This window comes from Ixodes scapularis, unplaced genomic scaffold, assembly GCF_016920785.2.
Source record: "Ixodes scapularis isolate PalLabHiFi unplaced genomic scaffold, ASM1692078v2 PGA_scaffold0__279_contigs__length_252992795, whole genome shotgun sequence".
Lineage (NCBI taxonomy): Eukaryota > Metazoa > Arthropoda > Arachnida > Ixodida > Ixodidae > Ixodes > Ixodes scapularis.
Window position 1 is genome coordinate 29,651,851 of NW_024609835.1, and position 23,120 is coordinate 29,674,970.

The 23,120-nt window shown below is 44.3% G+C and overlaps 1 protein-coding gene across 1 annotated transcript in view; it reads left to right on the plus strand.

Moving 5' to 3' along the window:
- LOC8035411 overlaps positions 1-10,610 on the plus strand; it is a 31,297-nt gene extending 20,687 nt beyond the window's left edge. The window contains exons 6-8 of the mRNA XM_029983658.4: positions 4,160-4,319; positions 4,701-4,850; positions 9,814-10,610. Coding sequence (XP_029839518.3) covers positions 4,160-4,319; positions 4,701-4,850; positions 9,814-10,222 — 719 coding nt within the window. The 3' untranslated portion in view covers positions 10,223-10,610. The remainder of the gene's footprint in view (positions 1-4,159; positions 4,320-4,700; positions 4,851-9,813) is intronic.
- Positions 10,611-23,120: the final 12,510 nt, after the last annotated feature.

Here is a 23,120-nt window from a genome sequence, read left to right on the forward strand (position 1 = left end):
ACGTCCAATTTGACTTTGAATAAAAAAACTTCACGAAGACGAACGAATCTGTGGGTGTGTGAGAAAAGGGAACCGCGGCAATCTTTTGGCTCTTTCCACCACTATATCATAACAGAAAGAATCTTTATGTTTGTCAAGTTTAGCAACCATTCTGTCTGAACTGACCTAAACATGAGGTCACACTGCGTAGACAACAGACAAAAGATAGTCTGCCTGACATTAGTCACCGCGACATCCGTGGATTGAATGCCGCGTGCCAAGTTTCTCCTGAAAGACTGCAAGCAAATTCGAGCTCAAGTCACCACGAGATCCGTGCCTCTTATATCGCGTGGCAACGGGTGCCACGCGATGTAAGAGGCACGGATCTCGTGGTGACTTGAGCTCGAATTTGCTTGCAGTCTTTTGTATGATGTATAAGCGGTGGGATAGTGCAAAGATCTGCCCATTCGCCTGACTTCTGGCCTATAGACGCTTTGCAGCAGCTGCGCATGGACGCCGCCATAACTGACCTTCAGTTTTTGTTTCCTCTTATTCCGTTTATTTCACTTCATCTCTACCATAGCAGGCCAGGTTATTGCCACATTAGGTTCAACTGTGCCCTTTTCTAAGCATCGGCCTTTGTAGAGGATCGTCGACTACCGTTTCAGTTGCTCGGCATCTCGGTAAGACAAGAGAAGGTCAGCAATGGCGGCTGTAATTTGGCGCGTGTGTAAAGCGTCTATAAAGGCCGGTTCTCACATGCAGCGAAGCGCTGATGTAGCGCTCCTCACGTGCCGTCAGCTTCTTATCGTCTGCCATGAGCAACAGTTTTGACGGTGCGATACAAAGCTGGTGAACGCACCCGTCAGCACGAGCTTAGCGCGAAGTCATCGCTATGCTTGTAGCGCTCCGCTGCATGTGTGAACAGGCCTTAATCTGTTCACCCTCAAAGGGGCTGTGAAGCGATATTGAGTAGAAACGTTTTTCAATTTACATCCGATTACTGGCAGTAGTGGGACCGGAGAATACTCGAACGACACGCCACTTACCAAGAAGCGTCTTCGTCGCTGTGGAATTTTAAGGATAAAAGTGAACCTTTCTTTCAGACTCTTGATTGATTAACTCGTGACAATCGATGCGCCGACACGCATCGGGGAGGTGGCTCGTGCCCAATGGATGGGAGGATGGACGTGGGAAAAGAACACGCCGGCGTCGTCGTCTCCGTCGCCTATTGTTTGTGGAGAGCCTAGATTGTAAAGAGGGTCCAACTCAAACCATGGGGAGCGTTTGCTGTCTAATGGCTGACCCCTCCGTCGGAGATTGGTCGCAAGTGCGCATGCGCTGCGTTATAACGTGGCTAGGAGGCAAGCAGACGGAAAGACGGAGACTCGAGGACGACCAATGCGTTCTTCACCTGTAGCTCGCATTGCAAACTCGGCCCATAAACCACGTGGCCCCGATCGAGCACTTGGAATATCTCTGTAATTCTGGTTCTCTAATTATTCGCTGCCACCTAGCGGTTGTCGCCGCCTACTCGTAGGGAAGCAATTGCGATGAATTGCGCGGTCCTAGAGTGACCGTCAGTATTACGACGGGACTTCAAGCTCTTACAAATTTCTCAAGCTTTTTTCGTGGTGCAAATCTTGAGCGAAGGTAATCTCAGTGCTAGGTCTAAAAATGACCTACCGATGAAAATTTTCTGTTTGCCGCTAGGGGCGCCCTGGTCGGGGCTTGAGTTATGTCCGCTTCTTCCGAACCTCAACAATGCCTGGAGCTTAGCGCGCGCCCTGTGCTCTGCCAATCCCAACGCATGTCTTTGTTAAAACCTCTGTCGGCACATAATCGGCTGCAGATTACGTGGCCGCATTTTCTGGCTGCGAGTTGAGGGAGAAAACCCGGCGTTTGTTTCTTCGAATTTTCTTTTTTGTGTGATTGCCATCGCCCAGTGAAAAATGCAGCATGTGTTTTAAAGGTCATAAATGTCAAGGAATTATTGTAATCGGTATTTGTTGAATGTAGAAAAATTGTTGCATCGCCCCTTTAAGCAGCCAAAGCTACAATCGGGAGCTAGCCCAGGCTCTTGGCTTTGAGACGTGTGGAAGAGCTCTTCAAAGCGCTTCCGTGGAAAAACACTTCACAGCATCGACCTTGAACTCTCGCGCTTGTGACATTGGCTGCAGTCTTGGGTTCAAGGGACGCTGAAGTGGTTCTTTAAAAAAGCGAGTTCGAGGGGAATTCTAGAGCCTTTTATCTCGTCATTTCTTGCGTTATTTTGCTAGCGAGCGACACTACTTCGCCGTGGGTTGTTGAGCGCGCTTCTACGATAGTGAGAGGACTTTACCTAGTGTATCGCGTCTCATTGTTCCTCGACCCTGTGTTCTCTCCTAAAGAGTGTTCTTAACTCCGGAAAACACGAAAAAACCCCGACAGTCCTTCCGTTATAAAAGAAACTTTCCGCCGCCATACCCATGTTGCTCCAGAGGGCAGAGCCTGCAAGTGCAAGCGTCTCAAATACATTACCCCGTACGGACAGCAGTCGTGACGTCTTTTTCTGACTTTTCTGAAAATAGCCAGAGCGCGCGTGCATAGCTTCGATAGGAGATCGGAGATTCCGATAATACCCTTTTTGACGTAACGCTCCGGAAAGGAGATGCTTCAGCGGTACTTCGGAAAATATTTCCCGCAGCCTGCGTGTACCACATTGAAAAAAAATAATAAAAAAATTCTTGAGATTTCTGGTCCTGGAGGTTAAATAAAGTCGATTTAAGTATGTTCACTTCAATACAGAACCGCTTCAGTTTTCATTTAAGAGTGAATGGAGCAGAGTAGATTTGCGCCAACTGGCTGCTAAAAGGCACTTCCTAACATCTGCCCACCATTTTGGTGACAACAAGGAATTTCGCCACAAAATATACCGAAGCAGGCGGAGGTCCTACGGCAGCAACCAGAGCTTTCAGGAAGAGAAGATCATTGTTCCGAGCGAAGTGTGCGCAGCCATCTTGGTGGAGCGATGTTGCTCGTTTTTGAAGACCCGATCTGACCGGACGCGCGTTTCAAATCTGGTTTCAAAGAGGCAGCGTGAACTCCCGTTTCAAATACCCTTCCATGAAAACGCTATCTGTACTAAAACTCGCTTCACGCGCAACAAAGAGGAGCTAACGCTCACTCCCATAACTACGCTCAAACCCAGAGCGGACTGCACACGCGCATTGAAGACTCCGATCTCTGTAGAGTGGAGCCGGAGAGCGAAAACTGTCTACACTCTATGCAGAAAGATTTTACGGTACCTTTGAAGTGCTAGTGTCACGAGCGAATCTCGTTTTTAATTGAGCGATTTCACGAGCTAGTGCGCCTACGCCACAGCTGTTGCCATGCAGTGTGGGAACTGTACCATGGAACGGGACGAGCTATCTCGGTCACCGGCGCTTACTTCTTGTAAAGTACCGTTCTGGCGACTTCACGCAGGCGAGGAACTTTTATCGAAATCCGTCTAAATCCGGCTGAAGACATTCCGGTCATCTTTTGTTTTATTGCAGCTTTTAAGCCGCAGTCACTACACATACGCCATACAGAATACATTTTACGCTTCGAACATTTGTAAAGACCGTTTTTGTTCGACCAGTATGTCACGATCACCTGATAAAGGAAGAAGCACACCCCACAAAGTGTCTGCAGACTGCAGTTTACAGGATGTAATCACACTGTGACCGCGGTTTTAGGCGCCCCTTCCCTGAATGAAGGTATACAGCTCATAGGGAAGCAAATTTTACCTTCCTTCATACCGCTCTCTTCTTTTATGAATATTTTTCAAACAGTATCGTCACCCCGCTTCCACACTCACACTTCGAGACAGGAAGGAATAAAATATATCCTGAGTCAGAATAATTACGAGAACGAATACACCTTCTTCGTTTGCCGTCGTCCGTTGACATATCGAAGTAGAGGGCCTTACAACCTCAAACGAGTGGCAAAAATATAAAAAAGGGAACAAAAAAGATGAGCGACCGTGAATTAAATCACCATCATCATTATTTCTTTTTAAATTAAAAGCTGTGCGATTCCCAGTTTCGCAAAGAAAACAAATATATGTTTTCCTCCATTTCCGAAGTTTTGCAATTCAAGATGGCGACGCTCGCGTAAAAAAACATTTATAAAAGATCGCTTGCATCGTCGATTTCAGGGACCAAGTGGTGCGGAGCGGGTGATGTGGCTAATAACTACGACGATCTAGGAGTGCACAAGGGGACTGACATGTGCTGCCGCGCACACGACAACTCCGACGACAACATCCCGGCACTACAAATTAAGCACGGCATCACCAATAGAAACCTGTACACGATGTAAGGAAACGATGCCCGAGAAGGGCCTCTTGTTTTTATACTTATATTATTTTTGTTAACCAGCTGTTGATGCAGTCTTGCTTCGAATTTTCTGTCGCAAATTCTTGCTTCTGTATTTGTTGATCACGACGTTTAACCTTCAAGAGCGCGTCATTGAAATACGGTTACATATCCAGCTGTTTAATTGGTAACAGTAATTAGAGGATTTTTAATGAGCAGCATGAGTATAGGAAGCTACAGCGTCTTGCAGTTATCATGAGCTCAGCCAGAACATATCTCCTCTCTTGTCGAGTGTATTTATATACTAAGGCATCCATCCCAACGAGATACTGCATAGACATAAACATTGTTTTATGTGGCTCCTTGTTTTTTGTCTATCAGGACCAACTGCAAAGATGACCGCCAGTTCTACAATTGCCTATTGAATGACAGCAGCCCCTCCTCTGTGGCTGTCGGAAAACTCTTTTTCAATGTACTCCGGATCGACTGCTTTGCTTACACTTATCCTAAAAAATGTGTAAAAAAGAATCCGTAAGTAGTCTTTCTTCCAATTATTTTCAAATTGTTGAATTGCCAGAAAATTTCCTTTATCTTCGAAGTCCTAAAAGCAAACACAGTTAGTTCCCTTGAAAGAATCTCAAATTTTGGAAGTGCTCTAGACGAACGTTTTGGTGCTACATTAGAGAAATGGAAATAGTTACTGTATTACCTTCCTGTTCCAAAATAAGAATAAAAAAAACATCAAAATGGTACACGAGAAAACAAACCAAAACAACACAGTTGCCTGTTCTTAAAGAGGCAGAGAAGTGCTTTTTGTAAACGCTTGTATTTGATGTTATAATGTTTAATGTGCTTTTGTTAAAAAAAAAGCCAGGTTCAATGGGGCAAGACCTTTCAGTACACTGACAGCAATATAAATGCACATTCCTTTTTTTTCCATATGTAGAGAGTGGGAGGGTGGTATCCTTGGAATATGTTTACTCTTTTAAGCGTGTTGTGCGTCATAGTTTGCAAAAACGTCGAATGTTTGGGTGTAAACGTAATGCAGGAATTTTCGTTTTGAAAACGCCGTCCTACGCCGCCCCTGCAGTTGCTCTAAAGCACAGAGTGAGTTGCGTGTCAGGTCTGTGAGTAGATTCCTTAAAAAGAAAGGAACCAGCCATGAATGTAATTTCGTTTTTTTTTTACGATGCTTAGAGCCCATAGACGAAGTTATCCAATTTAATTCACCCTGAGTGCCATCTGAAACACGTATAATACCGAAACAAAAATCGCGATGTTTAGTTTTACGTTGTGTCTTGTCATTTGTTTCTGGGGTGCTTTTTTGCAATTCGTCCAGATCCTTAGATGTTGTTGTTGTTGTTGATACCTTTTATTTGAGACATAACGGTACAGAGATGTCTCAGGGGACACGGCTAAAGGCATAAATGCCTGACAGGGCCATGCCATCCTTTTGGCAGCAACGGTAGCAAAAACAAACAAATGAGGAATGATACAATTTCACTCCAAACTAAAGATCTATACAAAACAAAACAAATACATCACAAAACATGACATGAAAGGACAATTGTCAGTGATCATTATAGCATTTTGCTTAAAACACATCCGGTTTTATTCCCCTGTGAGTAAATGTTCTTTTACAATATTTTTATATTGATAGAGTGATCGCACGCACTCCAATGAAGCTAAAATATACTGGTACTGGTTTAAATGATCTGGTATAAGAAAACTCAACCTCTGGTCTCCATAATTCGTTCGCGAACGCGATTTTATTAATAAATGGCGCCTTAAGTTATACGGGCTATCTTTCGCGTGGTACTTAGCATGGAAACCCAATTTATCGAGCTGAAATTGCCGCCAAATGTCAAGTGATAGTTTATATTGATGTAGATTTCTTACGTTGAGTATTTGATATGTCCTAAAATAGTGTGGCACTTTTAAGAAGTTGTATGTTACCAATTGCTCGCAATGCTCGCTTTTGTATAGATACAATATTGTCTAGATTTGTTTGGGTTGTCGTTGACCACACTAAATGGCAGTAACGTATTCGGGATTGCACAAGAGCGAAGAAATAAAAATGAATACATAACCCAGAATTCGTTGACAACATATGTTCTCCGGTGTATAGTCTCAGGTCGCATAATGACTCCAGATTGTATTATTAAATTAACTTTATATTTAAAGGAAACGCCACAAAAAACAACAAAAAAACAAAAAAACAAAGAAACCTTATATTGTTCTTAGCAGTCAGGATGGGTTAATTAAATATATATATACTATAAAACCCTTAATGTTCGCGAGCCCTCATTTTCGCGAATTTCACGAATTGAAGAATTTGCGAAATTTAAGGGCGCGCGAAAATTTTGGTCCTTAAGATTTTCAACGCAGGCGTCTGGAATTCGCGAAATTTAGTGGTCGCGATTATGTCATCTGTGACCGATTCGCGAAAAATAGGGGCCGCGAAAATAAGGGGTTTTACAGTATACATATATTGTTAGCCAACGGAGGTTTTCGAACATAGAATTACCTTATCAATTTTGTTGTTGCTCTTCTTACAAAAAAACACCAGAGGGTTTCTTGTTTTCTTTTTCCGTTTCCGTTGGCGAGTAGGGGGAGGGGGGAACCAGACGTGAAAAGTTAAGAGAAGACGTTGAACTTCAGAACTTGTTCTTAAACTTAATTTTCAAAAGATAGAGCATTCAGATACAACTTACGCAATGACCGTAAGTTATGATAGCGTTCGTCGTTCCTGATTAATCGAATCCGGTGTTTCTGGGACTTCATAAGATGCAGTGGTCATGAAATAATTCAAGACCACTTGATAGCACCTATCTCTCAACTCGCAAGGTGAGAACGACAAAAAAAAAAGCTTCAGTTGTCTTGTTTCCAGCGCTTAATTGGGCGCCTCAAGGCCCTTCTGGGTGATGCCATGCACCCTTTGTAGTTTTGGCGACTCCAGCGAAATCGACGGCACCAAGCGGCTACAAAAGCCGTGGCGGCGGGTCGGTGTCCGGCCTTCCAGAGCGGATCTTATGTTCACAGTGCTTTGCGGTCAAAACACGATGCCGTGAAAGTAGGTTCAAAAACACATGATCAAAATCGGCAATACGATGCCGACCGTACGCGCTCAAGGGAAATATACAAATAAATCGCTGAGAAGAAAATGTCACCTTAGCGTATTTAAGCACCACGAGCGCGTGCAGGGACACGCTCTTTCACGCGCTTCACGTCAACAAATAAAAAAGGCGTTCGGAACAAAATGGCCAGATATCGTCACCCTGAGCAAAGCGCACATGAAGGCACCCTATCCTGCGTAAGCTTCGACAACGCTACAGCGTCTCGTGCACCTCGAGCTCGCGCACGCATCCAAAGCACAGCGAAAGGTATGCAACGTGTGCTGAAGGTCGGACGTTCAAAAGACATGCCCTACTGTTCACTCTGTTAGGCACTATACTTCGTCTCACCCTAGCATAGACTAACCGCAAAGGCTGTGCTAGCGCGAGCGGCCAGCCTTAATTGCCTTGACTAGAGCACTTGCTGCACGAGCGCTCGTGCAGCCGCCGCGGCTTCATTCAGAGCGACTAGTTCGCGCTTTTAGCACGCGCGGCTAATAGTCCATACTAAGGTGAGACAAAGTATAGGTTAACTCTTGCGTCTTTCCGTACTTAACAATGCGGGGGTGTCAAACCTCCGTCTACAACGACGCAAGGTCGTTCCATACACCATAGGCTCTTCTACACTCACAAAGACTGGAAGTTCGACGACGGAGCCATAGAGCGCCCGGTCGCAAATTTTGAGCGCGAGGAGCTGGTAGCACAGAGCATTAACGATTAATTTCTCGTGGAACATGGACATCAGCGCACAGATTTTGAAGCGGCGAGGACCCGAAACACACTTGTTCACTCGGGAGTGTATTTAGGCGTCTCGCCGCAGCGGGGCGCCAGTCACGTAGCTGTCATCTCACCTGTTGCCTGCCGCTCTACCGTTGCCATTTCGGCGGCCGCTTCTCGTGGCGATTTGACAGGCTTTGTCATTATACAGGAGGCTATGCGTACACGTTTGGCAACGTTTTACAACGATCTGAACGCTGGTGGACGGAAACTCCAAGATGTCGGCATAATTTAATTCGAGGAAAGGAAAGAAAAAGGAAGGACACATTATTAAGTGCCTCTCCTTTCTTTGTCTTTTACTTCTTTTGACTTCTGTTTTCTTCTCTGTTTTGGGTAAAGTTGAGTAAACTTTTCACCAGCTCGCCTGCGGGCTTATCCTTTTTTGAACACATGTCTACCATTTCGTCATGTAATCTCGTCAAACGCCAGGCTGTTTGCACTCCGGGGTGGATGTCGGATTCATTAATGTTTGCGCCATGTGCAGGTCACGGCTTCTATCTCAGTAGCACTGACATGGTGCCTGGAACGCATCTCTGAGTGGGAACTTTACCCCTTCTTATTTTGTCCTTTCAATTTTGACTCCTATTCTCATGGCTGTGATTCTGCAGATTGTTGCAATATATTGGCTCGGCAACAGAGCTAACTAAAAAACAAAAATACAGCATTAGACCAAAACACAACCAGCCATAGTTTCGATTGCACAGAGTGGCGACTCGGTGAACGCCATAACCAGAGACACACTCGCTATCTCGTGAGTTCTCCGCCAGCGCGTCAGGAACAAGCCACAGATATTATGGCATCATTTATAAATTAGTCGGCTGCTCCTACGACTAGTTTTGTTGCCAGTTCAGAGCTCCTCCGATGCATTTGCGGTACAGGACTCTAATATTTTCAGAACCATTCGGAGGCATGTTTAATGCACTGTATGTATAAGGTCCTTCCACTGTTTAGAAAATTGTTCACAAAAGACTCCAGCATCGAGTGTTTGCCCTTTTATAACGCGAGGGAAGCAGGTGCCGTAAAAAGTGGAAGCTGCCAGAATCCATTTTCGCTAAAAGTTGTATGTACATCCCTTGATACTCATACAACGTTGTCAAAGCTACTGCCACGAGCCTATATCTTGTTTTAGCATTCAATGTGACGGCCTTTAACGCAGGTTTAGGCCCTAGGTGAAACCATGCGCTCGCGCCAGTAGCTAAAACATCGTTGTATGCTGAGTATGAAAAAAAGAGTATGGTAATGGATGATAAACTGATGGAGAGGAGGGGACGAGGGCGCGCTAGGAACGCCGAGCCCTGGTTGGAATGCTTAGAGGGTAGACGCAAAGCTTGGTGCCTCTGTTTCTAGCCCCACTTGGAACGCATTGCCAAACGCCGGCGTCCATCGTTCCGCTTTGGTTTTCGAACACGTTCGAAGATTGAGCATAGACAAGGACATCGAGGTTTACTTCTACCCGCTAATCATTTTAGTCAGAGCTCGATGTCCTCACGTCGGCCATGCGATCTCATATCCTCCTCTCTCATTTTTTCGGTGCATAGTATTGCATGACGCCGCTTCGTCTCTCTTACTTTAATGACTCCAAAGCAATAAAAATATGGTTTCAGGTTCTACGTCCCGATACTGACTCCAAAGTGTGAAAAGTACGAGCCTGACACATCGGCCCCCAAGGAGTGGCAGATCTTCCCGCCTGCAAACTTCATCAAGGAATACATCGAGAGAAAGCGGAATGAGACGAACCAGGCGCGCTTGACGACTGCAGAGAACGATCCAGAAACGAAGACCAAATACGCCGGCGTTTGGGTCCAAACTAAAGAACCCGAAGACAAGCCGGTCCTTGAGAACAAAAATTACTTTGGAAACCTCGTTGAAGGCAGTGATATCAGTCCAGCCTTGTCTGAGGAGCTAGTCAACAACAATTCGCAGGATGCGAAACTTTCAGTGACGAAGGGGTTCCCTCTTTTACCCAAACTTCATGGAAAAGCCAACCAGACCCCTCAAGATCTAAGCTCTTGAGAGATCTGATTTAACGAGACAAAATAATATGTATATAGTCTTTTTGTCCACAAAGCGGACGCACCGGTGAAATGAAGTAGAAAAGCACCGAGGTCTATAGAGCCATTTCGATTTTCATCTCCCCAAAAGTTTGGTGCTGGAGAGAGAATCAATCAAAGCACGGTAGTATTTCGCAAGGTGATCGTTTTAAGCCCTCTATCGTTGTGCACCCTGGATCATTCACTTTCTTGTTGTTCTGTATTTTGTGGTACTTTTTTACGTGAACATGAGCCAACTGGCCCAAATAGCCATTTGAATGTTGTGATGGATTTTAAGCTTAGTAGTGCTATTCTTTGTTGATATAACCACTGGACGTGTTGTTTGGAAATAAAGTCCATCGTGCTAATGAGGTGAAGTGTAAATGATGGTTTTATAGAAAATAAGTAACAAGTGGCTAGTGCTTTTTATTTTTTTTTAGGGGGAGGGGAGGTAATGGCTCCAGTGGGGCATTATATTAGAGGGGGTAGTATATAAATACATCTGACACATATAAGTTAATTACACAGGTAGATGACAACTTATCAAGCGTCGTTGGCCTTCAATGATTATTTGCAACATTCTAGGGTGAATTCGAGTGAATTTGTTGAACACAAGGAATAACCAATTATTGTTACATGAGATTCCGGTAATACATTCCAATCATTTAAACACAAAATGAGGGGTGAATTTTTAAAAGTGTTAGTTCTGGCAAACGGCAATTCAATTCACGACGAAGGGAAATAGGATTAGCTGCTGAGAAGAATTGGCGATTAGTCCAAGATTTGTAAAACTTGTCATAAAAAGAAAATAAAGTCTGTCTTTTGAGTTTTTTTAGTATTCAAACGCTTGAGGTTGAATAATCGTGCAAAATGAAGCGAGTCGCGTTGTTTTGAATAGATTCTAACATGTTGGAGAGATATGTTTGATGAGGGTTCCAGATGGTAGAGCAGTATTCAGTTTGGACCTGACGAAGGTGCAGTGTTTAAGTTTTGGTGAAGTTCTATAAAGATGGCGTCTTAGGAACCCTAAGGTTTTATTTGCGCTTGAAGCCATATGCTCAATATAAATATTCTATGACAAGTTGAAACCTAAATGAACGTGAAGGTATTAAAAAGAAAGTAATTTTTCTAGAGGATGAAGAGCGAGTTGATAATTATAAGTTATTGGATTACGTAATTTAGAAAACAATACATATTCAGATTTAAAGTGATTAATAAGCATGAGCCACTCAGCAAACCACTTCCCAATCAAACATAAGTTGCCTTGCAATGCCTTGTCGTTGGTTTGACTGGTAGTAGAGCGATAAGAACAACATTGTCGGCGCAAAAAAAAAAAAAAGAACACAGCTTGTTGGCAACCAATATCAGTAATGTAAATACTAAAAAGCAATGGGCCCAGTACCGTTCCGGGGAAGGGGAGGGGGGTACTCTTGAAACAATTTGTAAAGAATAAGAAGTGACTTCACCCAATCTGAGAGAATGGGCTCTTGTGGTAAGAAAGTTGCTCAACCTATTAATTAGTACCGAATTAATTTTTAAGTGGTTTAGTTTTGGGATAAGTCTGCAATGCGGTACCCGTTCAAAAGCTATGCGGAGGGCAAGTTCGTCTGCTTCTCGCGCAGGGGGTAGCGGTGACGTCAGAACGCCGAGCCCTGATTGGCTGATCGCGCCCCCCTATCTGAGCGTCGTCTGCTCCTTTGCAACGTCGTCTGCTCGCAACATCGTCTGCGTCTGTCTTACCTTTCCTGCGACTTTCGGAAGTGAAGAGGCCAGATTCACGAAACGATCTTACGCCAAAAATGTGCGTAAGACAAAACTTAAGAACAAATTCGTATTCACGAAACGAAATTTTCGTAAGTTTTGCGCAGGTTACGACAAAATCCTACGACAGCTCCGAAGCTGTCCTACGCACTTCTTACGATCAAATCAGCATGGCCGACAACGTCGCGGTCGCGACGACCCACGGACGTTTATTTTTTTACGTGCGGTTCTGACGCGCCCCGACTTCAAGCAGCAAGAAAAAAGAAGAAAGTACTTGAAACAGACCACGACGAACAAGAACGCTGGATCCACAAACACCCGGGAAAAGCTCCCACGGCCACGATCTTACCGAACGCGACCAAACGAGCTGGGCAGTTAGGCCTAGCAGGCTCTCCGCGACTCGGCGACCGTCTGCCCACGACCGGCTGGCGTGCTGAGTGGAATATGCCCGCGCGACCCTTGTGAACCCTTTCCGTATATAATTTTGATTGCTGACCTCAATTTTAGATTAAGGGGTCAATTTCTTCCTCTTGTTATCTCCTTGTTTCCCGAGGCAACGGTGACTCTCGCCGATGAAAAAGCGGTGAATCTCCGACAGACGCAGCAAAGGTAAAGCAGCCATCGCTTTGACTAGCAGACGTAAAGCAGACGACGTTAACTGCGCCAACCCGCCGACGCCGTTAAAGAGTGAGGGGTCTCACCGCACACGAATGGAGGGAAAAAGTATTTGGGAGGGAACTTGCCTCGGTTCTAAGCAAAAAAACCTCGGCGCCCCGGGACACCTCGCCAGGGAGTCCTTTGACTTCCCTCCTTGATGCGCGTCCGCTAGTTGTTAGACAAAAACAACGTACCGCTCGAGCTATTTCGTTTGCCCTCTCTTAAAGGCGAGGTCGAGTTCGCTCCGAAAGTCGCAGGAAAGGTAAGACAGACGCAGACGACGTTGAGAGCAGACGACGTTGCAAAGGAGCAGACGACGCTGAGATAGGGGGCCGCGATCAGCCAATCAGAGTTCGGCGTTCTGACGTCACCACTACTTCCTTTCTTATGCGCAGAAGACGAAAATGAGCCCACTTGCGAGGCGTATTGACAAGTCGATAAACAGAGCTTCTTTCTATGTAAATGCATTGAGGTTATTATGAATATCAGTAACCTGCTAAACACTGGTGTTGTACAAGATTGTTTCTTTCTCAAAATTCCTGCTGACAAAAAAAAAAAAAAAAAAAGCACAGATTGAATTTAAACATTGCAGAACGTTTGCAAAACTAATATTCTCGAGGAGTTTGCAACACACACTTGTTAAATGAATAGGACTATAATTGTTAGGTCCGTCAGAAGATTCGCACTTGAGGATAGGAATTACGTCAGCATGTTTCCAGTCAGTGGGATTGTTACTCGTGATGAGAGAATGATTAAAAATTGCACTCAAATACAAAGATGATGTCTGTTTGGTCGTCTTTAGGATTTTTTACAGCGAAGCTGTACACTTCCAGCAGCCAAGGAAATTTTCGTGTCGTCGTTGTAAGCAAAAAGCTCCCGGCGTACAATTGAAGGCGAAACAGCATATCTCCTTTAAAACCCGGCTTCCAGCATACAGCTCAGTATCCGTTTCAATAAAGAAAACCGCAAAACAAGCATCAAAACCGCATGATGCGTGGTAAGGCGCGTGTGACCAATAGAAAAACCCTCCCACGCGTTCCGGTAAAGATTAGGTTTGCAGCTGCTTCGAAAGGGGTTGACGTCATTCGAAGCCCTCGTGTGAAGTGCGAACCGCATAATGGATGAGAACGGCGCCTGCTGCCGCGGCGACGGCAGCTTTCGGCGTGGGGAGTGACGTCACTTGCCTTTCATATATAAAAGAAGAACCCACCTATGCCCCGTTTCACTTTACGTCCGGACGCAGGAGATGCTACGAGCTATTTCAGGCAATTCCGTTCTGTGGGCGTGGCCTGTGACACGCTCATCGCCCGTCGCTGTGCTCCCTCTCTTAGGTCACGTGAAACTCACACGGCCTCCGATTGGCTCCGATGGCTCGTAACATCCGCTGCGCTTAAACGCCAGATGAAACGAAGTATATCAACCGATTTCATTGTTGTTGCAGCACCGCGATGAATAGGCTACGCATAATTAGGACTCCCGAGGAGCAGCGTGAACACTAGGAGCGGCAAAGGGAAAAGAAACGGCAATACGACCAGCGGCGGCGTGCTGCGACCGGTGGCGGCATTTCGTATAGTAGTGCAGTATGCAGTCATTGCAGATGATACCACAGCTTCGCTCACCAACCGCCTTCACAGCGTGTATTGGGGCCCCTCTTTTTTGTGAATGCCGTCACAGCCAGGAGATGAGCTGATTGAAAGATTCTCTATTAAATGCAAAATTCCTTCCGGTGAAATGGCAAAAGCCTCCATTTTACTTAATACATGTTGTTTTGTGGGAAAAGCTCTTCGAGTGAAGACACTGCTGAGATATTCATTAAATTTATCCCACACTTCATTGCCACGAAGTTGTGTTTCATTCGAGTCCAGAATAAGCGGGCATGCTTTCTTTGTAGAAGGGTTAATCACTTTTCAATTTTTGTTTTTTGATTTGTGATTAGAATATTCTAAAGATCGTTTTCAAGTAGATTTCATTTGAACTTATTTGACGTTTACTAATTTCAGCTCAATTCCGAAAACGAGACCTAAGAGAATCGCCAGTGTCATTATTAGCGGACTGAAAAAGCCTTCTTTTTCTTCTTAGCATTCTTTTTATATTGATAATAAAAGAAGGATGTAAATAATTAAAAATAATTTGACGTTTAGGGATGCATTGATCAAGAAGGCCAAAGATCATTTTCTTAAGAGTACACGAGTTGCTATCCACTGAACGTGTATAAAACGAACGCTCGAGGCACTGAAATGATTCTAAAATTAGCGTTGATACTGACGGCGTCGGCTCTGGAAACGTTCCGAATTATTTTTCTTGAAGTTTTTGAAGCGAGGACGTCAGCAGAGGGCTTGATATTTAAAATATCGTGGTCATTAAAAGAACACATTGTGCCAAGTCAATTACAACCCACTCGACAAGGGTGGGTAGTAAAAATAGACATAGAGTTGAGTCACCCATCATAGGTACTTTGACAATTTGGTGGAATACAAAACTTCTCATTGAATTTATAAACACGACACTCTGTTTTATGACGGGACAAAACTGAAGAAACCTAACCAATTACTGGAAAACTAACATCCCCGGCGAGATCAACAGTTGCGCCAGGGTAATCCGAAAAGACCCTGAGAAGAGTCACGTTTAGTTTTGGTACAAAGGAACAATCAAACTTAGGTGGACGGTAACACACGGCAATAACAAACTTCCTCTGCAAAACTTTTAGTTTGACCCAAACTATTTCAATTTTGGCCTCTGTTTTAACTGCAGATGCCAAAAAGATAGCTCTTGACAGCATCCAAAACACCCGCGCCTCTTTGTGCGAATCAGTCTCCGAATGTTGGCAGTTTGCCTACTTCAGGGCGAATGATATGTCTCTTAGGACTTTTCTAATTCTCGCGCAATAAAAAACCTTCATGATAAAAAAAAAAAAAAAAAAAAGATAAAGAAGGCAGAATATACTTACAAAAACAAACGCCTTAGCGTTTTGTTTTTCTCGCCAAAAACATGATTTCAACGACCAGAGGAAATGTTTGCATCGTTGTACAACTGGTGATCTTCTGCCCGTCTTCGACAGTATGGCGGCAACCAGAGTCTGCCGGAATGCGCAGGTGTCAGGCGTAGGTAGCAGGCCGAGTGGGCGAGCGCGCACCAGCTCAGAACACGTGAAGCGAATGCTCCAGCTGCAAAAGCCAGGGTTTCTCGGTTTATATTTCACCCCTACCCGTTTCGATCTGGATGAGCATCGTAACGGCATGCGGTCGCGTTTCACTGCTGCGCGATGAACGTTAAAAACCCCATGATAGCCGTTATATTGAACTGGCTAAATTTCTCATCCATGTGCAGCTAAGACAGCGGACGCCCATTGAGGCTGACTGACTTCCGGGTGCATATTATGCGCACATTATTGTTACTAGGCGCCGTAAAAGTGATCGGGCGCTTGCTTTTTGAGGGCAAATTCAGCATCCTTCAAGATGCAGCCAGCTGAACTGGCAAAGCAAAAACGAAGGTTAGCGAAACTGGCAGAAATAAGCTGGCAGAAAGTAGCAGAGGGTCATTTTCAACGTCTTATAAGAAACTAACCGCCGAATTCAGAAACCTCACTCAAACTACACTCAAACTGAAGGGCCCCTCCACTTCCTCGAGGAAGACGCGAGGGCCGGCGCTGGCCAATCGCGAGGACGGATCCGCCGTCGCGATTGGCCAGCGCCGGCCCTCGCGCCTTCCTCGAGGAAGTGAAAGGGCCCTTCAGTTTGAGTGTAGTTTGAGTGAGGTTTCTGAATTCGGTGGTAAGTCTTGTAGAAATGTAGCTAGGCGGTTTGAATGGTCACTTTAAAGTTACGAAGGCACCTATAGGTTTCTGAGGTCTTAAGAATATAGTAGAAGCTCAGTCTTCCGCGGGAACTTTATACCGTTGAAAGCATTTTGGGGCACGCATAACCAAGGAACAACAGAAGGAAGCTAGCGCGTGCTGAAACAGAAGCTTCTGCATTCTTAACCTGGCACCGACTGTATAAAACGTGCCGCTTTCATTTGCGCTTCGAAGCGCCTCTTATAAACGCAGCATCCTTTTGAAGTTATTACACCCGACAAAAGTCTCTAAGTCTACACCACACCACTTAAAAAGAAAAAAAAAACGCAGAATAATACCTTAGTCTATTAAAAAGGTAAGATATCGAACATTAGAGCGACGGCGCGAAGCACATGATGACTGTTCTCCGGAGCACGCTCCAACCGTAGGATATCCCGTGCCTTGCTCTGACCCTTTGACTTGGTGGAGTCGTAGCTTTCACTGTTTCTTGCTGCGGTGCTCGGTATGGATGCGTGCAAAAACGACGGTGACTCCATCTTATCGCGTCTACTCACAGACTAATATTTGCTTAACTGCATACCTCGATCTTCCCGAGGACTACGCGTAGCACGTGCCTCGTGCATCGACGCACCTTACGATACTTCCAAAACATGAAGGAGCTTTATGACGTCCCAGCAAACTTCCGGTTTATTAAAACAATGAGCGAATGCCCTTCGTAACACCGCTGCTTAAAAAGTGAATGAAAAGTTTATTCACCAATTCTGCAGATGAACGCCAAAATAACCAAGAACCGCGAGATTAGTTCAAGATTTCCGAATATTCTTGTAAACCAACCTGCCTCCTTCAAGACGTTAAAAAGTACAGCCGAAGGCCCTCGCTAAATCTCGAACTGTTTTCCGTGTAGCATTTATGCTTTCTACCACTGGCGACATACGCAACCTCTACAGGCTTGCAAAGACGATGCGACCGGAAGTCGCTTGGGACGCAAACAGCGGTTTATGTTCGCAATCAGCAAAAGCGTCTATAGACAAATTCTTTTTTAAAACGCCACCAGACGGTGTTCCAGTCTTCGACGTTCCTGTGATCCGGGTCATACAGAGGGTGAACAAAACTCACCTTAACACCGCTGCTTGAAGCGTCGATGAAACCTCTAACCTCCAATTCTCCAAATAAACGCAAAAAAAGCAAGAAGCGGGAGTTTCGTTAGACATTTTCCAATATTCTTGTTTAACAACTTGCCTTCTAGGCACTAAATTGTACTGCCAAAGGCCCTCGCTAAATCTCCAACTTTGTTTTTCGTGTAGCATTTCTGCTTTTTAGCATGACATGAGCAAACTCGACGGATTAGCAAAGACGGAGCGACCGGACGTCGCTTCAGACACAAGCCGCAGTTCATGTTTGTCAACAGTAAAAGTGTCGTTTCAGTATTTTTTATACTTAACAAGCATGTGCCCGATTATTATCGCGGTAAGCTATGGACCACAGCGACCCTCCATTTGTCTAAACAAGAGGTCTCAAACACGCGTCACGCGGGTCGCATGCGCCCGGCGTCTCACTGGGACGCGGCCCGCAAGCAACCGGCTACGAGTCACGGTTCCCATTAACGAGAAATGACCTGTGCCACAGTGATCTCATCTCGCCGATTCATTTTCGATCAAAAAGTAGCTCTGCTGTTTTAACGTATTCACATACTTTACACTTCCCCGTGTTCATTTCCCCATTTCTCGCATTTGCTTTTCAGCTTTTTGTAATGTACAAACTCCTCTACTAGGGTGCGAGCGCGACCTCTTCGTTGAAAGATGCGTCTTGGCTGCGGGAAGTCTCAATTACCAGGAGCAACTGCCAAAGACAGAGGACACTTTATATAAACAGTGTATTAAGCTCAAAAGATTAGGGCATTGCAACTAAAACTATAATGTATATATATATATATATATTTATAGAAAGTGGCTTTAATGGAGGCAAAATGTTCAGGTGGTAATTGTTTGTATTTCCTTTTTTTTAAACCTGATATACAATTTTTTATTGAAAATATTTTCCTTTAAAAGATAAAACTTTTCAGAAAACCTTGTAGGTACTTTTGAAACATTGTAGAAATGGAAATCTGAAACGGGAGTCTTTTTCCAGCGCTGGACTATCAAACTATAATATTTATTGTAATGATACTTTCTGAAACCAGAAACAACCTTGCAGTCTTCTTATTGACACCCTTGAATTTGAAACAAACCAATAAACTTACATGAAAGCAGGGAACATTTAGCCAAAAAACGATGTTATGTATGCATTACAAACATATTAAATAATCAAAATATGCAACATCACAGCCATTTCACCATTCTAAAAAAATGAAAGCCATTTACAACTCCCTGTAATGCCGAATTCGAGCACAGCTCTTGAGGAGGAGGAGGGGAAGGTACGGAGAGGAGGCTATGCCCCTCATCCTTTCCTGTTCGCATCCCATTTAGGAGAAATTTTTCCGCTAAATTTAGCGGGGGAATTTTTCCGCTAAATTCAGCGGGGAAATTTTTGCCTAGCGGGGAACTTTTCCGCTAAATTTACCGGGGAAATTCTTTCGCTAAATTTAGGGGGGAAATCGTTCCGCTTAACTTAGCGGAAAAATTTTTGCGCGAAATTTTGCGGGGAAATTTTTTCGCTAAATTTAGCGGGGAAGTTTTTCCGATAAATTTAGCGGAACATTTTTTCTGCTAAATTTAGCGAGAAAATTTTTTCGCTAAATTTAGCGGGGCAATTTACCCATAATGCACCGCGCGGTTACGCCGATGCCGACGCCGACGCCGACGCCTCTCAAGCCGGAAACGGGCGCCTAAGAGCTGCGCTCTAAAAATACCTGAAAATATATATAACACAAAAAGGGATATGATTTACACGAATCAAGATACTGCGCCTAGAACCAAACTTTAAACAATAAAAAGAAGTATGAGGGGGTACCCACAAGTAACTGGAATGAATTTTAGGAGGCCGGGCATTCGTAGTACCAGCATCCGCCTCCAGCGGCGCTAACCGGCACCCTTCTCGAGTCAGTTTACCGACCGGCGTCGTCTGCTAAGGATCTAGAGGCGTGTTGTGAATTTTTTCCGTAAGTGCTTCAAAATCATTCCTCATTTTTTACAATGTTTGACTTGAAGGAACTTCGACATTCACAAAATGATTTCCTTTTAAGACTTTTCATCTTTTCACACGGGCGAACAGAAAAAAGTCACACGGGGCAAGGTCCTGACAATACGGGAAATAGAGAAGCGGTGTCATGCCATTTTTATTAAAAAATTGTTGCACTGACAGCGCAGTGCCAGCTAGGGCATTGTGATGGAAATATAATTCCTTCTTTTCCTCATATCGGATATTTCTGCCTCATTGAGTTTCGCAAGTGTCGCAAAATTCCCAGATAAAATACTCGATTAACAGATTCACCAAGAGGAACAAACTCGGAGTGAACAATGCACAATTTTTCTTATTTTTATCAGTTGAGGAGGTTGAGCGGAGACTTGTGCCTATCTTAAATGCTCTACTCAAGATACTGTATTTCAAATACTTTTCGAAGTGTCTTGGTATCTTGCAAATACTTTTGATTGAGAGTATTTAATACTCTATTTTAATTACATGACGGAGTATCTTGTACTGAATATCTCAAATACATTTTGACATTCCGCCATTTTCCGAGTTTAGCAAACTTGAACATTCTTTCGACAACCAAATCGTTTTGCTAGCTCCGATGACTTAGATTGAGCTGGGGAAGCATCGCTTTTATGTCGATTGTGACTCATATTTAGCACCAAAGTTCGTACAATGAAGGTTTTCCCCCTCGCGCTCGCAAAGGCGCCTTTTTTGGTAGAGTTTCCGCCCAAGAAATGCTCTAACAAAAGGGATGGTCTTACGGATGTAAAGATTGCCACACTGAGGCGCAACGCAGAACGGGAAACGACCCATGACAACAATCCAGACTTCGGTGTCATGACAATATTAAATAGAAGAAAACGAGAAATGGACACAAAAAGAAGACACTTTTTTTTGCTGGTTGTATATTTGATCCCGTTACGGCAAAAGGTCGAGGTTTCTTTTGCTTCTTTTCGTTTTGTCATCAGTCAGGCAGTTATTGCTCTCGTGAACACTGATAAGCAAAGTACAGGACAGGAAACTAACTACGACTAGAATAACCTCTCAAAGTGCCAACAAAGCACCTCCCAACGTTGAGTGCCTTTCTGACCGCAACCTAATATGAGAAAGTGAGACGAGTGCCATGACTATCATGTGGGCTCTCTTTGTTGTCCATTCACTAATTTCCGTATCCTAAGTTCGTTTATAGTGAGCTCCCTATATAGGGAATGTAGATTGTAGCAGTGTAGTGCCCGTTACCAAAAAAAAGTAACGAAATAGCGTTACTCGTTAGTCTGGTAAAAAGTAACGCGTTATCGAGCTACGTTACTCTTTTACAAACGTAACGATATACCGTTACCGTCACTTTTCAAAAATAACGAACGTTACTTTTACGTTACTTTTACTTTACTTTTCTGTTCGAGTACATATGTTTGGCAGAGATGTATGATAAGCCTCTTTAACAAGCTTGGATAAGGATAAAAACTTACAGAGTGGTTTCAAAGTGTTTTGATGCGCGAAGCAGCGTAATTTTCGGCATGCAGATTAGGCATTGAAACTGTAAATTACCTGATTCCGTCTCCTTGAGTTGATACATTTCATTCAGACCTGCTGGCCATGGCGACTGACTTTCGTTGTTCGTGCCTATCTCACGCGCAGAATCAGTCGGAGATGTTAGCCAATCGGCTTTTATAAACTACAGCATGCGAGCGAGGACTGCTGGAACACAACCAGCCAACCAACACTCTTCATCTGTACGCCGGTTTTAGTAACAGTCCGGTTCATACTATTACCAGAGACTGATTTACTTCACTATCTGGAACAGGACACCGGTTACCAGCACACTGGCTATAATCACTTGCTGCCTCTTACCAGCAGTAGCTTTTTTGTAAGCAGTGAGAGAGTGCAGGCGAGCTGGTAATTAATCGACATCTTGTAAACCCTGAGATGGGGAACGATAAAAAAAAATTGATTGAGATTTTGTTGTGTTCGTTCGTTTTTCTTTTTTATCGTTCCCCATCTCAGGGTTTACAAGATGTCGAGTAGCTCTTAATTTTTCTGTGAAAAAAAAAAAAAAAAAAGGTTTCGTGTTTGTAAGTTTTCTTTCCAGGTTTAAAACTTTTTTTATTTTTTTTTATCATGACCTTAGGGAATTAAAGACTAATCAAGCGAAAGATTCTTCTATGTACAAAAGTGGGTCAGGAACTTTCAGGCAGCGAGGGGGAGAGCGAGGGTAAAAATATTCCACAAAGGGTGTTTTTTTCTTCTGTTTTTTTTTTTGAAGCTAGAGAAATGAGCAAATCGCTTCGCCACTAGTTCTCCACTGTTGTAAACTGATGCCTCTCCACGGCTTCCACCCCCCCCCCCCCCCCCGCTGTCCACTTCTGCTGCACAAAGCAGGGGGGGGGGGTAGAGGAGGGAGGGGAGGAGGCTGTAACGCAGTCGTTCGTTCAAGCCTTGTGGGTGGTGACACGATGAAAAAAAAAAAAAGAAAAAGGAGGATGAAAGGAATTAGCTTGTAGCCGAAGGTTTGTTTCGCCTTCGAGAAGTCAGTTATTTTTTTTTTTTTAACTTTACTGTGACAGATGCTGGTTCCGTGCAGCGGTAAGCTGGTGCAGGATTTTGAGATAAGCTCGTGCAGGATTTCACCAGTTTTGGTCAAAAGTAACGAGTAACGAGTAACGAAATTTGACAGCCGATACCGTAAAAAAGTAACGGAAATACTTTACTTGTTAGTCATTCAGAATACTAACGAGTACGTTACTGTGTTAGCAAAAACTGTAACGCGTTACCAGTAACGTCGTTACTAGTAACGCGTTACCTCCAACACTGGATTGTAGTCAAACGAAGCGCCTAAGGTCCGCCGCAAGACGTGATATTCAGCGATGTCACTATTCGCAGCTTTCAGCGACGGTGGTACTCCGGTGTGAGAATCGCGCTCCATAGCTCCTGGATGTTCGGCTTCACAAGAAAGGTGCTTGCCGACACCTTCCCGGCGGGAAAAAATAAACTAAGGCTGCTCGTATAAAGCAAAACTAGAAGTAATTATGCGTCGCAGACCCCACCTCTTACGGCGCTTGACGTATGGATTATGTCAATCGTTTCGCTAGACGCACTCTGCCACCATGATTTTGGATGACTGTTATTGAACCATCACGTGGACCATATTTTCAGTCACCGAGAGTTACTCCAACGCAGTTATTAGGTTTGTTTCTCGCAACCGCCACCAGGGTCTTATTTTAGGCTTCTGATTGGCCATATTCGAATTTGTGAAGACTCCCTGGAACATGCCCAGCCTGCTTTCGGCCAATGACGCCTCTTCGTTTGTCTCCTATACTTGCCAACGAATGGCCAAACTTTCTACATATACGTCTCTGCCGCAGCTTAGGGGTGAACGGAGTATAGGGCAGCATGTCTCAATGCAATGAAATTTCGTAAAGTCCTAAACCGGGTACAGTAGAGCAACCGGCCAAGAGAAAAAATCAGAAGGTTTGAAAGGGCACGTCTTGCATGGCAGACTGGTAAACCGAACGATCACGAGCGTTGGAACACTATGAAG